The sequence below is a fragment of the Sarcophilus harrisii genome, chromosome 2, assembly GCF_902635505.1.
Source record: "Sarcophilus harrisii chromosome 2, mSarHar1.11, whole genome shotgun sequence".
Taxonomy (NCBI): domain Eukaryota; kingdom Metazoa; phylum Chordata; class Mammalia; order Dasyuromorphia; family Dasyuridae; genus Sarcophilus; species Sarcophilus harrisii.
The window spans coordinates 37,942,015-37,958,227 of record NC_045427.1 but is presented as its reverse complement, the minus strand read 5'-3'; the positions used below and the strand labels follow the sequence as shown (position 1 = coordinate 37,958,227).

Here is a 16,213-nt window from a genome sequence, read left to right as displayed (position 1 = left end):
CCAATAGCTCTAGTTCTGTTTTTCTCTCATCCCTAGTTTATTTCCCATTTTCATTCATTCAGAATATTCTGGTCACAGTGAGAAGAGAGATTTAGTTTTATGGAAATTTTAAATATCAGTTGATGTCTTTGTCAGCTCCCAATAGGAAGGAAGAGAGGAAGGAAATGAAAGAAGGAAGGAAGAGAGGGAGGGAGGGAGGGAAGAGAGAGGGAGGAAAGAGAGAGGGAGTGATAAAGAAATTTAATTAAAAAAAGGAAAAAAGAAAAGGAAAGAAGGAAGGAAGGAAAAAAGGAAGGGAAAGAAGATGAGAGGGACAGAGAGAGAAAGGAAGCAAACAAAGAAAAGAAAGGAAGGAAGGAGAGAGGGAAAAGGAGGGATGGAGGGAGGGAGGAAGAAAAGAAAGGAAATGATGTAAAATGATGAAGTTGTATGAGATTTCTTCCTTCTCTAAATTTAAGCAATGAAAATCCCCAATCTTCATACCCCTTGAAAATGTGAAAGACAAAGACTGAGGATCTCACTTGCTTAAGAATGGAAAGCAGAAGAATCTTGTATCCAGAAAACAAGCTGATATTAGAAACTTATTTAAAAGAATATTAGCTTTAAAAGGATATACTGTTATCACTATAGATTAAATTCAATCTATTGTAGTTGTTACATCTGCACAATGAAAACTGTTGCTTAGAATAATGATCCTCAGGCAGTTCTTGTAAAACTTATTAGAGAGGGTTATAATAATTGTTATTATTCCTGCTATTGTTGTTATTGCTGGTCCCCTGGTATAAAAATTCCTGATTGCTTACCATAGTTATGGTTCTGCATAGATAGTAGATGTTTTTCTCACAAGAAAAGGTTAAGGGTTTCTGATGAATTCTTATATAATCAATCATGCGATCAATTAGTCACAACCAACTGTTACACAGTGCAATTAGTTAAAGGGAGGTTACGCTAACTTGTATTTATATCTTTCCTTTTTTTCCCAGAGCAATTAGGTCCACAAGATATAAATACTTTAAAAATAGTCCCATTTAGAAATAACTAGAGGCCATTTAAATCTGACTTTTCAAATAATCTGCTCAACCCTATATTTTCCTGCTTGTTTGTCTTTCTATTGCATTTATTTATTTAATATTCCTAAGAAACGAATATTAAAATCTTTATTAGTGTGTTCTTTTCACCTTACTTTTCTTTTAGGGACTTTCTTTTAGGTTTTTTTTCCTTTCTAGTTCCTCATTGAGGGACCAGCTCTGGAAAGTCACTCAACCAATTTCTGAAGGAGAGAGCCAATAGATAAAATTGACCTTATCTTGGGGGTATGTGCTCTACAATCTTGGACAAATCTCAGTCAATTAGGAAACCTTACTTCTGTTTATAGTGTGAGCAGAATCCAACCCTAAGACACTGGGCCCCCAGCATTATTTCCCTCTATCCAAATCCAGGGGAGCCCACTTTATGAAGAGTGGTCTGCATAGAGATGGTTTCCTTTGTTCAAATTGCTAGAGGTAGCTGAGTCTCACTATCAGGCCACATTCTCAGCAGGAGAAGCTGAAGATTTTTAAGTGTTCTCTCTTCATTTGAAAGTCCCCCTTCCATTAACTGTTCACTAATTAGGGTGGATTTTTGCCTGGTAAGGCACTCACTTTTCTAGAGTTATTTAAGCATCCAGGGATCTCTATCGTTTGGTCTTTATCAAGAGAGAGCAATGGCTATCAATTTATTATTAGCTAGCCTAATGAATAAGTTGGTCATTTATTTATTTATTTGTTTTTGCTGAGGCAATTGGGGTTAAGTGACTTGTTCAGGGTCACACAGCTAGGAAGCATTAAGTGTCTGAGGTCAGATTTGAAACTCAGGTTCTGACTTCAGGGCTGGTGCTCTATCCACTGTACCACCTAGCTGCCCTATAAATTAGTTAATAGTTATTCAAACTCAGTCTCTTGGGATTTTCATTCATCACATTTGAAAGCATCAATTTTTATTGCTACCTTATCTGACATCATGATTGTGGCTCCTGATTTTTCAGAGTTGCCTGAAATAATAATTTTTGTTCCATTCCCTCCTTCTTTAATCTGTATCTAATTTTTAAAAATATATTTATCTGTGGCAAATTATTAGCTTTCAAATCTACTTCTCCATTTGTTTTTTTTTTACTGAATAACTGAATCCATTTATAATATATGCCCTTCTAAGGGGTGCCTCTCCCTTTTCCAGGTTTTGGGGGATGATAAAGTGTTCCAAAGCCCCCCAAACCAAACCAGCTGAAGAAGGCACTTCCCTATAGGAATAAAGAGGAAGATGCAGATAAGAAATGACCTGTGTCAGAAGGCTAGAGAGGGAAAGGAGGAGAAAGATGCTGAAGGTCTGGCAAGTGGATAGAGGGAGATGGAGGGAGATGGAGGGAGATGGAGGGAGATGGAGGGAGATGGAGAGAGATGGAGGGAGATGGAGAGAGATGGAGGGAGATGGAGGGAGCACCTGCTCATCCTCCAAGGATGCTCACAGAGGTAGATAGATGAAGGATCATGTCATGGCAAGTCAAGGGAGAAGGGAGAAGTAGACGTGGTCAGCATCCTGCCTGAGTGCTCACTGAAGCAGCTGCCAGGTTGCTTTGGGGATGGGGTGGGCCTGGATTCCAAGGGTAAGAGAGAATATCCCCATACTCCTTGAACTATTCAAATAGTGCTCACTGTGATTTACAGGGGAACAACTGTTCTTTCCTGGAGAAGCCTAGAAAACCCTGCTGAATATTTAAGGACTCTTGGATGAGAATTTGACGACCATAGAAACCAGATGGTATTTTAATCACTGCTGCTCTCTGAAGGCAAAGAATGCATAAAAGAAAACAATTCTATGACGTAAACTGAGAACAAACGGATGAGAAGATGATGTCTGAGAATGGGGTTTGGGTTTCTGAATTTTAAGCCTGAGTTTAAAATATGGGAATGATGGACTGCAGGCCAAGAATGGAGCGTACCTAATGAAGACACTCAAGAAATGTTTTGGGGCATCATTGGTGGAGTTGTGAACTGATCCAACCACTCTGGAGAGCAATTTAGAATTATGCCCAAAGGCCTATAAGACTGTATATTCTTTGATCCGGCAATACCACTCCTGGGTCTGTTTCTTGAATGGATCAAAGGAAAAAGATCCATGTGTACAAAAATATTTATGGCGGCTCTTTTTGTAGCATTAAAGATTTGGAAACTGAAGGGATACTTGTCAGCTGGGGAATGGCTGAAGAAGTCATTATGACTGTGATGGAAAATTATTGTTCCATAAGAAACAAAGAGCAAAATTCTTTTCAGAAAAACCTGAAAAGAATTACACTAACCAATAACAAGTGAAATGAAGAGAACCAGGAGAATGGAGTCCACAGTAACAGCAATAATGTATGAGGATCGCTTGCGAATGACTTAGCTATTCTCACCAACACAGTGATCCAGGACAAACTGAAGGACTCATGATGATACATGCTATCTCCCTCCAAAGAAAGAACTGTCGGAGTCTGAATACAGATCAGTGTTTTTCTTTCTTGATCTAATTTTCTTTCACAACACGACTAATTTGGACGTATGTTTTAAACGATGACCCACATATAACTTAGATTATTTATCACTGCAAAGAGGGGTGAATAGAGGAAAGGAGGGAGAGAATTTGGAGCTCAAAATTTGAAAAAACAAATACAAAAATTGTTTCTATATGCAATTTGAAAAAATATTATTCAAAAAAGGAACATATATGGCTAATATCTTGCAAATTGAATCAAAAGGACTTTAAACTGTAAAAAGAAAGGTGGCAGGAGGAGAAAGGGAAAAAAAATCTGCTAAATTAAGTACAGCATAGGTATGATGTCACAAGAAGTCACAAAAACACCCCCAAATACATAATATACAAAATCCAAGAAAAGAACCTGTATAAAATCCATGATCACAAATGCACAAAATACAGACAGGATGAATGCAAGACAGAGGGCCATAGCTGTTGGAGCACTGAATGAGGGGGTCCTAAGTTAGAGCTTCCTGTCTAATTGGGTATAGCCTTCCACTCCTCCAGGGCCCTAGGCAAATTTCTAAGACCAGAAATCTCAAATCAGGTGCCAAATGATGGTTAGAGGAAATTTTCTCTATCCTTCCTCATGTCTGGCTTAGCAAGAGAGCCACTATCTTCCTCAGGATGCACGAGGGGCTGGCTGGTCCAACTAAGCCAGGGATCTGCTATCGACTACTCTGTGACTCTCAGAGTTTGAACATTTGGCAGTTTGATGGTCCCAGGGGAAAACAGCTGCAACCTAGAGATGGGAAGCTGAATTCAGGACCTGAGTCTGAATTCTGTCCCAACACTTACTGTGTGACCCTCCAGGATAAGCCCTCCACTTCCTCCAGTGTGAAATGTTTATAATAACAGTGCCTCCTCCCAGGGCTGTGAGCATCAAGGAGCTAATGTTCACAAAACTCCCTACTAGGGCTAGCCCCTGCTGTGGTCAGCCAGGGTTGGAGAAGAGGGGGTGGTCTGGGGGGGGGACACACCAGCCTGGGGCTTGGGGAACGCAAGCCCTTGTTGATCCGTGACCCAGGCTGGGTCTGGAGGGTTCCCCTCACCAGGCTCTCCACTTGTTCCTTGTAAGCCGAGGGTCCCATCAGCCCCGCTCTTGCTGCTGGCTGCAGGAAGGATGGGACGTGAATGGGGGAGAGAAAGGAGGATGCAGTGGGATGGGGTCGGGGGTATCACAGGGCCCTGAGAATCCACCATGAACTGGGAAGCAGCAATGAGTGCCAGCCTAGAGTCAGAAGCCCTTGGGGGTGACCGCCCTGGTTCTGCCTTTATCATCTCAGAGTCACAGACCTTTTTTTCCGCTCACGAATGGCCTGCAGAATTTCCATGTCAAACATCATTTTCTCTTCCTCCGTTAGGGCATCGTACTCCTCCTCATCCATCTTTTGCAGACGAGCCTTCTCTTTTGCAATCATTTCCTGCTGTTCTTGCTCTAATTGAGGGAAAGAAGAAACCTATAAATCCCTGGAAAGACACCGCTGGCCGAGGGCTTGGAGAACCTCCGAGGTCACACTGATAGAGAGCTGGCCTAGCTGGGGAGGACTTTAATCTTTGACCAAGTTGTCTGGATTCTGGCCTCAGGCCCTCCTCCCTTTCTCCTTCTCTCCTTTCCCTGGCCCCTCCCCCCACTTTAGATACTGTGGTGACCTAGCAGATTCAATCCAAATGGTCAGACTAAACAATAAGTTCCAAATGGATACACAGCCTAGATATAAAGGGTCATAAACAAATCAGAGGAACAAAGAAAAAAATGCCTTTTGCAACTATCGATAAGGAAAGGGATCATGACAAAATAACGAATAGAGAGACTCAGAGGAGGTAAAATGGACAATTCTGATCACACAAAATTCAAAAGTCAGTGCAATTAAAATCACAAGGCAAACAGTGAAATGGGAGGAAAATCTGATAAAGGTCTGATGTCTAAAGCATAGAGTGGATTTAGATGCCAGCAAGATGGCACAGTGGTTAGGGCACAGGAGTCAGGGGAGGTGGAATTAGGCTGCCAGAGAACTCTGGGAGGACTTGTATGAACTGATGCAGCATGAAGTGATGACGTTTTATACATAGATTATGAAAGAAAACAACTGTGAACAACTTAAGCTCTGGGATCGATGCAACACCAGATTGTGATTGCAGAGATGGATGATGCAGCAAGGTTCCCACTTCTTGGAAAGAGGTGGCGGACCAGGTATGCCCAAAGGGACACAAGTTTTTAGACACATCAAGGTGTGGACTCTTGGAAAGGAAAAAGACTCCTCCTCCTCCTTCTCCTCCTCCTCCTCCTCCTCCTCCTCCTCCTCCTCCTCCTCCTCCTCCTCCTCTTCTTCTTCTTCCTTCTTCTCTTCTTCCTCCTTCTCCTCCTCCTCTTTCTCTGAAGGGTTTTTGGAGAGGAGGGAAAGCTAGGGGAGACACTGGAGAGTTGGTGACAATCACATTAAAAAAGAAGACAAGGAACTAAAGAACGTCATTGCATCTTTGCAAAAATAAAAGGAAGCGATCAGAAGGAATTTCAGAAGGGAACCCGGACAAGCAAGAGCAAAGTTGGAAATTTGATGCTAAATCTGAAATGTATCCACAAATGCACCACCACCACATGGGACCTAGAGGAGATCCACCACTTTATACAAAGTCCTCTTGTTCTGATCTGCAAAGGGAAAACATTCATTCCTGTTGATGTCTGTCAACTGCAGAATAATACAAAGGAAAATTTTAAAAGGAACTGAGGAACTTTGTCCAAGATCATGAATTAATGGTAGAGTCTGGATTCAAAACCAAAACCAAACCTTTGAGTCCCAGAAAATATTCCAACTGACACCTGACAGAGACAGAGAGGAAGAGGGAGGGGAAGAAGGAGGGAAAGAGGGAGAGGGGGAGAGAGAAAGGGAGGGAAGAAGGGAGGGAGAGGGGGAAAGAGAAAGGGAGGGAAGGAGGGAGGTAGAGGGGGAGAAAGGAGTGAGGGAAGGAGGAAGGAGAGGGGGAGGGAAGGAGCTCAGGCTTTGGAAGTCTAAAAGATTTTTTTCTCTGCCTTGAGAATTCCCCGTTTCTCCCCTCATGCGCTCTTACCTATCTTTTCCATTTTGGCTTTCTCCCGGGCCTTCATGACATTGTAATCCTGAGCCACGTTGATAAAGTAGATGTGCTCCCGGTTGTTGATGGCTCTGAGCAGGCACTGGAGGGCACAGGCCGGACTTCTGGCGAAGACCGTCTCTATTCCATCAAAGACCACCCCTCGATAGCAGTCGCTGAGCTGAAATAAGAGATCCAGAGAGAAGCCCACTCACGGTTCTTAGCGGCCGTTAGCCCCTTTCCATCTTCAGTAAAGGGTGAAAGGACTCGGGGCTGAGGGCCACTTGACCTTTCACAATCTTTATCTCACACTGTGCCCAGCTGAGCTGGAGCCATCCCAGGTGCTTTTCTGGACTGCTTCCCATGACCAAACCCCATCCTGCTCTCTAACTCCAGTTGTCTGAGTACCCAGAGCATGTAGCAAGAACCATGCTAGGTGTTGGGCACATAAAGACAAAAACCAAAATAGTCTCTGTCCTCAAGAAACTTCTATTTGCCTTAGGAGAAACAACATCTACCTGGAGAAATAAGAAATATCTGCAAGAGACATCCAAAATGGGCTTGGAGGATGTGGGAAGGCCTCTGAGTCTCCTATTCCCAAATGAACCTCCTCAGGATGACCTTTCTTCCTATATCGACCTCCTAGAAATCCTTTTGCTCCAAAGTCCCAGTTCAGGGTTCCTCCCTGCTGCTTTCTCTGTTCTCCTCCCTCCACTCAAACCTCCTGAAAATGATCCCTCCTAAAACCGCTCAGTCTAATGCCTTCTCTCCTAGAAAGTTCATCATAGTCCACTTCCTTGTAATAAACATATTGGATATAAAGTAATAAAAGCATTGGGTTATAATTTCCTTACATTGGGTTTTCATCTGTATCATTCATTGTATTATTTTTCATTTTTTGTAGCCTCAGAGCCCACCCCAGTGTGCTGCTTACAAGAGATGTTTAACATGTTTTTGCTTGAAAATCCATTGTCTCAACTTTAAAAAACAATGTTTTCTGTATCTGTAATCTCCTTCCACCTCTTTCAGACAGATTTCCCTAGAGTGACTCCGTGATAAATCCCCCTTAAAACACTTGAAATGGTTGTGCTGTTAACCAGAAGTCAAGGGAAGATCCAAATGGCCCCTTGTCATTTTGTCTATTGGCTTTATCATGGTTTAAAGCCAGCTGGAGGCTGAGGGTTTGGGGATAACTCTATACTCTCTTATTAGGCAAGTAAACTTGGGCAAGTGGCTGAGGTTCCCTCTCCAGAGTGCAGGTAATCCCATTTGTGCTACTTTTCTAAAAGGGTCGTTGTGAGAAGAGCATTTGAAAAAAAACAAAAAACTAAAGTGTTTTTGAAATAGGAGTTATCCTTGTTATTTGGGAATTCTAGAAAGCTAAGGATATGAAGGAAGTATCAGAGAGCTAAGGCCTGGACTCTCGAGGTTTGGGGATACAGAACACCTGCTGTTACTCAATTCTACACAGTCTACAAAGTATGTAAGCATCATGAACTTCTAACTCAAATGTTTTGAATTTTCAATTCTAGTTGGGAAATGGTGGCCTGGACTAACATGGGAGGGAAGGAGGGAGGGAAGGAAAAAAGAAGGGAAGGAGGGAAGAAGGGAGGGAAAGAGGAAGGAAGGAAGGAATGAAGGAAGGGAAGGAAGGAAAGGTGGGATAAAAAAAAGGGAGGGAGGGAAAGAAGGCGGAAGAGAGGAAGGAAAGGAAAGGAGGGAGGAGACCAGTATTTATTCAGTAACTACTCTGTGCCAGGATCAGGCTAAGAGCTTTACAAACTTTACCTCAGGTTACCCACCGCAGCCCTGGGAGGAAGCTGCTATTTCGACCTGCCTCATGCCCAGTGTCGCCCAGCTAAGGGCTGGGACCTCATCTGAATTCTTCCAGACTCATGTGTGGGGATGTGGGGAAGGTGTGCCTCTGGTGTGGCCAGAGTGAAGGGCCTTTACCTGGATCCTCTCTTCTATGATTTGCACCAATAAGTCATCAGGAAGCACGCAGCTGAACAAGCCCATGTCTCCTTCACTGGAGCTGCCCACGAGCCGGAGGTGAATAGGGGTGTAGGTGAGAGGGCTGGATGGAATCTGGGAAGGGGGAAACAGGGCCGTCAGTCCTTTCAGGGATCTGGCTGGTGAGCCCCGGGTGTCTGCTTGTCCGGGATCCCCAGAGGGTCAGTCTCAGCATTGAAGGAGGACAGGTTTCTCAGGCTTATTAAACAAGGAGTCTCCTGTGCTTAGAAACAATAAATCTTCCTGGTCCAAGGGGCTTTCCTTTTCTCTCCCCAGGGACTCCCTAGCTGCAGAATGCTGTGAAGAGATCTACAGAAGCATCCATTTCTACAATTAATTTAAATTAAAAAGGAGGATATCATCTCCAACTGATAAGACAATTGTGGATAACTTAAAACTAGAGGTGAGAATGTCTCCAATGTCTAATATCTTGGTATTAATCCTTAAATAAAATGGGATGTTTCTCTTCAAAACAAAGAACTGCCTATTTCTGGAGGACACCCACCCATTGTCCTTAGAAATTGGAACAAAGCACATAATGTTTAAACACTGTGAGCATTTTTGACTTTTGGTAGCTACTTGCTTGCCTGTAGGGTCCTTAAAGGCTGGGATTATGTCTTATCTACATTTTCTTTGTCCTTCAATACTGACTGCAGAGCTCTAAACATATTAGGCATGTAATAAAATGTATATCAAATACCTATCAATGCAAAAATAAATTGTAATGTGTAATATTACAATATGTAACAAAATGTAAAAATATCCACAAAAGCCTTAAGTTTCATCTTTAAAGAAGCTGTACTTTTAAAGTTAAAAGCTCTTTGAGGAATGGATTTTCAAGAACGATTCTGCCAGGGTTAAGCTGGGTATGCTACTGCAGCTTTTTTCCTTTGGGATGTGCTCGCTTGGTTTTTCTGAACTGAGTTTGGTGGTCCATTGTCGGTCTTTGTAGCTCCAGCCCTTAGCATAGTGCACAGGATGTACCTAATATTGTTGACGATTGATTATCTGAATTCTAATCCCAGGCTGATTTCCAGACCCTCAGGAAGCTAATAGGTGACATGGAGAATTTGGGGTGCTCTATACATAATATTATGGAGCTCCTAAAATTCCCTTCCAATTTGCCCTCTCTCTTTCACCAGGACCTTGCTCTAGGTTTAAGGAACATAAACACAGCAGTTGTTTCTCAAAATCAGAAAAATCCAGCGGTGAGCAGGTACTACACCCCAAATGCACAAAAGGCATAAAGACATAAGTTCTCAAGTCACCTGAGGAAGGGAAGCACATGGCAGCCATAAGAGACCATGAGGGCAAAAAGGAGGGTTTTTTGGGGGAGACTCAGTTCTGTGGTCATCTGCTGATGTGTCTGGGATAGAATGGACTCCAGCTCTTGTGCAGTGGAGAAGGCTACATGATTGACCCGATTGCCAGGATTACTTAGGGGGAATATTGAGAGAATACTGAGCTTTCTTTGGGAGGGACTGAATTTTTACCTGCGATCCCGATGTTTCTGACTGGTGCAACTGATGATGCTGTTTTTGGGACCCAGAGCCATGGCTGTCTGACTTGGTCTTGGTGTTAATTACGCTTCCCCGAAAGCCCTTGGAGGGGGCCGTCCGGTTTTCGGGGGAGGCCAGAGTTGCTTCTGAGATATGCTTGGCCAAATTCTCAGTGCTTACTCTTGACAATCCTATGGATGTTTGTGCCAGTGAACTCTCTGTAACCATGGCTACAAGGAAATAGGAAATGCAGGGAAGAGACACATTTGTGAAATTATGTAATCACAGCAGAGGAGCCTTGAAGGAAACTAATGTCATTAAAAAAATTAATAATCAGGGAATGCAAAGCTTGTCTTCACTCAAGACTATGGAAAGTATTTAGAAGAATGTAAATGAATGAACCAAAATGAGATCATGTGGTGAAACCTAGGCCATTAGGTCAGAAGGCCAAACTCCCTGTTCTGCCAAGAAAACCACAGAATTTTAAGAACTTTCTGCAGTTTGTCCCTAATGTCTCTGGGCTTTAATTTAATTTTTTTTTAGTTTAATTATTCTTCAAAGTCATTTTATACTCATTTAGTTTTGTGAATTCTGAAGAACAAATTTTTAATTGTAACAAAAGGGAGCATCCTGACATTTTGCATTGTGCATGGGATGGTTTCTGAATGACAGTTTCTCAGAGCGGTGGACCAGAAGCAATCAGAAGAAATGGTCCTCTGACATGGCTACCCAAGTCACCTGATCTCCCTCCATTAAACTTTTTCTTGTGGGGCCCCATCAAAACTGTTTTGTGGACATGAAAAACTCATACTTTTGATACCTTTAAGGCTAGGATTACAAGTGAAATCCTTTAAGTAACTGAGTAGCAGCGAAGGAAAAGTGGTGTTTTTTTTTAAAACCAATTTTCAAAATTACTTTGAGAAATATGTCAGTATTTTTAAAAGTTAAATCAAGAATTTTACATTTTATCTTTTGTAAGTCTGTGGCATTTATTCTCTTAAAATTATCAAGGCTTCAAGCTCCAACAGGACTTTTGGGACAAACAGCCTGATACAGTTGGAGATGAATTTCCTTTCCAAAGCTTTGAGCATGTTACAACCCTCTTTACTGGGCCACGGATACTGGAGAAAGACTCTGGGTATAAAGTCCACCTAGAAGTAATTCCAGGCTGAGATAACCCACAGAACTTGGTCACCTCTTTGCAATGAACTTTAATTGTTATCGTTAAACTCTTTGAAGGCACACGGGTGGACTTCAGGTGCCCTGTGTATTGGGAAGGAGAGTGGAACATTCCGCCGTAATGCTCACTCTCCGGGGCACCCCTTTGACCTTTGAGAATGCCCAGTCTACTTGTTTCCAAAAGGAAATCTGAGAAGTGAAGTTCTGGGAGGATTGTGTCCCGCTGTGAGCCCCCCACTCCAGGAACGACCCTCTCCCCTCCAGCCTGGGCAGTTTCATAGGAACAGGGCCGTGGGGGGGACCTTGAGCCGGGGGGGTCTGCCCGGTCCCCTCAGAACTCACCAGCTTCCTTCACTGACTCCTCCACATCTCGGATGCTCTGCTCGGTGGTCGCCCTCATGCAGAGCTCCCGAGCCCGGAGCCCAGGAATGCTGTTTGAATCCGACAGAGCATCCAACACGATGGAATCGAGGGTCAGGTAGGCGGCATTGTAGTATTTGGCGAGGCTATTGCAGGCAGCGGTCTTCCCTGTGGGGGGGTCAGAGGTTTTAGGGGGGAAGGGATGATAATTTAGGGGTTTTCCGGTGGTAGCTGGTTGTTTTGCTGATGTCTTTTGAGAAGAAACTGACTATACAGTCATGAGGTAGAGCTGGTTTTCTGCCATGATAGGATCTTACCTTTGGGTGGGAGTATAGTTCCATAACTAGCTTCCTTAGAGAGAGGTTAAAAAAAAAAACCCAAACAAGAACCCTACAATATCATTTTCCCTCCTTATATATTTATGTTTTCATCAGCTTCTTTTAAAAAAAAGTTTATTTTTCCTAATTGCAGGTAAAATTTTTTCATATTCATCTTTAAAACTTCTGAGTTCCAAATTTTCTCTTGTTCACTCCCTCCTGAGGAGGTTAAGTAATTTGATAGAAATTATCCACGTGCAATCATGCAAAACCCATTTCCATACTAGTCACTGTGGACGACATCAGGTTCAATAATAACTTACATGACACTGTAGGGTCACAAAGTACCTGACTGACATCATCCCCACTGAACCCCTACAATGGCCGGCATCTAAGACAGGTAGGCCAAATGTAATAATTTCCATTTCACAGATGTACAAATTGTCCCAGAGAAGAGAAGTCATTTATCCAAGGTTCACACAGTGAGGTAACGGGGCAGAGCCAGGACTGAGATGAAATCAAATCTTCTGATTGCAAATTCGGCAATCCTCCTATCAATCTAATCTGCCTTTGGTATCTTTTTGTTTTTTTTCCTGAGGCAATTGGGGTTAAGTAACTTGCCCAGGGTCACACAGCCAGGAAGTGTTAAGTGTCTGAGGGCAGATTTGAACCCAGGTCTTCCTGATTTCTGGGCTGGTGCTCCATTCACTGTGCCACCTAGCTGCCCTTCTGCCTTTGGCATCAAAGAAACAAGGATGGAGGTCTGGGGAAGCTCAGGAGTGCCCCTCTAACACGTGGGTCCCCTAACAGGTGTGTCCATGTCTAGGTCAAACTCTGGATGGCAGGTTGGATTCTTTCAGGCCCTGGGCCCATGTTAACACCCTGGCCGGCCCAGAGAAGGGACTGTGGGGCTAGGGCACCTGCTCCCTAGGGGGGCTCCTGCAGCCAAGCCAGGCTCTCCTAACCCTTCCTTATGACGGGAGCTCCCGGCGCGGGACTGCCCAATCAGCACTGCTTCTCGTACCTGACAGCGGTGAGCCGTGGACTATGATGGCAATCCCTCTCCGGTGCTTGGCTATGTGGCTGTCAGGAGAAGTAGAAATGCCCAGGTAGCGAGCGATGCACCTGCTCACCGGGTTGTTATCGATTTCTCCAACTTCCTCCACAGAGCGGGTCTCACTGGCACTCTGGGGTTTTTCAGCTCCTTAAACACACACACACACACACACACATACACACATCTGTGTTACCCAGCATTTACTTGTAGGGACATGAATGGGAAGGACATCTGCTCTCGGAGGAGTTTAGTCGAGAGTCAGCCCATACAGTTGTGCCTTTGAAAGGATGTCTATTGAAGGCCTTGGCTGACTGCACCAGGGAGTCTCCACACCAGGAGTTCCCCACCTAGATAACCTGGCCTAGGGGCGAGGGGTAGGGGGGTGACAGGTGGCCAGAGAGACAGGGATGAGCTTCTGTGGCACCTTGAACAAACAGATTTACTGCTTGTAGGTATAACCTGGTTACTTTCAAATTTCTAACTTTTTCCCCCAAGTGTTTAACATTTTCCAAAATGCAAACACCTCCCAAGATGGCCTGTTTCTTTCTTTCATTCTGCAGAGATGCAGTAGAGGATCAGTCTCTAGATTTTTGACTAGTAGTTTCTAACTTAAATCTCCCTTTCCCCTTTTTCATTGACCTCTGGTTCCCTGACCTTTTCTTGCTTGTTCATCATTCTGGGATAAGGCTTGTGATGGCCTTCTGGGCAGGAAAAGGGAAAGGGGCAAACTTCAAGGGGGTTCCCCCACCAATTCTACTTCTCTAGCTTATATGCTACCTTCCTCCCCAGTTTCTGCCTCTCCTCATGTTTTCTCCCCTTCTGTTCCTCCCCTCCCAAAGACTCCATCCCCGTGGGACATGGCTCCCTCCCCCCATGCATTCAGCACCCAGTCCGAAAATCCCAAACTGAATTCCTCTCCTTTCCCCCCACTCCCTTTTTCTACTGAGTGACCTGGGATGGGTTATTCTGATCTCCCCTCCCCCTCCTCTCAGGCCCCCCACTCCCGTCACACATAGGCTCCCCATCACCTCCTATCTAGACTGTGCCATTCAGAACACCTTCAGATGTTCTCCATTATTTGGAATAGGGGTCCTCAAACTTTTTAAATGGGGGCCAGTTCACTGTCCCTTAGACTGTTGGAGGGCCGGATTATAGTAAAAACAAAAGCTTTGTTTTGTGGGCCTTTAAATAAAGAAACTTCGTAGCCCTGGGGGAGGGGGATAAACATCCTCAGCTGCCACATCTGGCCAGTGGGTCATAGTTTGAGGACCCCTGGTTTGGAACAACGATACAGCATCAGCTCCCTTGGTCCTCCTGCCCATCTGGCCTGTGCTCCCTTCAAAGTCCAGCTCTTCCATGTGCTATCCTCTCTTCCTTTCCCTTTCTCCTCAACCCAAAGGAGGTTCCCCACTCCAACTGTTCCCAGAGCACTTATCTTTGATCCTGACTTTTCTCCCTTCTTCCTTGTGTGATACTTAAGTGTGTGCTCTCCTACCCCCGCCCCATCCCCATCATCTCCCCATGGGCAGGAAGTCTCTGTCATCACTTACAGCTTAGCTTTTGTGGTGCCTTAGAAATGTTTTTGTTGAAGACAAGATCTAACTTAGTTTCAATTGATCAAGGATGGACAGAAGCAGCTACACCCAAAGAAAGAACACTAGGAAATGAATGTAAACTGCTTGCATTTTTGTTCTTCTTCCCAGGTTATTTATACCTTCTAAATCCAATTCTCCCTGAGCAACAAGAAAACTGTTCGATTCTGCACACATATATTGTATCCAAGATCTACTATAATCTATTTAACATGTATAGGACTGCTTGCCATCATTGGGGAGAGGGCGGAGGGAGGGAGGGGAAAAATCGGAACAGAAGTGAGTGCAAGGGATAATGTTGTAAAAAATTACCCTGGCATAGGTTCTGTCAGTAAAAAGTTATTTAATAATAAAAAAAAGAAATGTTTTTGTTGGATTAAATTGAATGAAATCAAATCTTACTTTGGGCTTTTGTGCATCCAAATATATTAATGTTTTGGTCCTTCTCCACACAATGAAATTTAATACAATACCGGAGTTTAAATGAAAACATGTCAAGAAGCCTAAATTGTAAGGGAGAGTAGAAGCAGGAAGGCCCAGGAGTCACTTTGTCCAGGGGGCTGAAAATGGAAGAAGGGATGGACTTAAAACTTGGAATGGGACATGGCCAATGTGGGAATTTGTTTCACCGGGCAGCGTGGGTATGTTGTGAGGATTTCTACCTTTTGTTTAATCTTCAGCCAGATAGAGCAGGGGTGAGAGGGAGAATTGGGGCTTGCTATCAATCAATCCATAAATGAATAAATAGATGGATGCAATTTAAAACTAAACCAAGATTCAATTCAAGACTACAAATGAGTTCATGGAAAAATACCATAAAATGAAGAGGGAGAAGGTAGGAAGAGACTGGAAGATATGGCTTTGATTATTCTGTTCCTCACAGGATCACTGATTTAGAACTTGAGTCTATCTAATCCACCCCTCTCGTTTTTTGTTACAGAGCAGGAAACTGAGGCCCAGAGAGACAGAATAATTTGTCTAATGCCACCCAGGGAGTAGGGGGCAGGGGTGGAATTTGAACCAGGTCTCTGATTCCAAACACTCTGATGTGGTAGGGAAGGGAAAATAGAAATGCTGGCCCAAGGTGGTGACAGTGGAGAAGAAAGAGGGGAAGAAGGGCAGTGCCAGGAGTCCAAGGAAGAAAAGAAGGATTGGGGGGCAGGAGGCTTAGGAGATTACCCTGGCAAGGCCTTATCTCAGCCTTGTGGGAGCCCTGCTTTATACCAATAGCGTGGAGGGAGCCGGCATAGGGGAGTCCCTGATCCTCCCCCGGAAGGGACGCGTGGGCTCCTAAGTCAGATTTCTCACCACATTCTCCCGGCAAACACTATTTATATAGAGAGACAGCACTCCGCTCTACATATAGAAATACTTTCATGGGATGGCACAGGGCTTTAAGGTAGTCTCTCCAAAAAAAGTGTTGAATGAATATCCGAAATGGTGCCATTAGAAATGCTTTGCTTGAGTCGTTAGCTCCTATTAAAATACAAATCTCCTGGAAGGAGGTAGGAACCCCTGTTCTATGGTCAGGCCTCAGGCTGCCCCTGGTTGGACTGAACTGGCCCCAAGAGGCGAGAG

At 43.9% G+C, this 16,213-nt stretch overlaps 1 protein-coding gene across 1 annotated transcript in view; it reads right to left on the bottom strand.

The window, feature by feature from the left end:
* Positions 1 to 16,213, bottom strand: part of HYDIN (HYDIN axonemal central pair apparatus protein) — a 404,272-nt gene that overhangs the window by 101,433 nt on the left and 286,626 nt on the right. Inside the window, exons 39-44 of the mRNA XM_031949959.1 lie at positions 13,011 to 13,190; positions 11,652 to 11,837; positions 10,125 to 10,360; positions 8,572 to 8,706; positions 6,616 to 6,799; positions 4,843 to 4,984 (exon numbers count right to left, since the gene is read on the bottom strand). Of these exons, the coding sequence (XP_031805819.1) occupies positions 4,843 to 4,984; positions 6,616 to 6,799; positions 8,572 to 8,706; positions 10,125 to 10,360; positions 11,652 to 11,837; positions 13,011 to 13,190 (1,063 nt within the window). The remainder of the gene's footprint in view (positions 1 to 4,842; positions 4,985 to 6,615; positions 6,800 to 8,571; positions 8,707 to 10,124; positions 10,361 to 11,651; positions 11,838 to 13,010; positions 13,191 to 16,213) is intronic.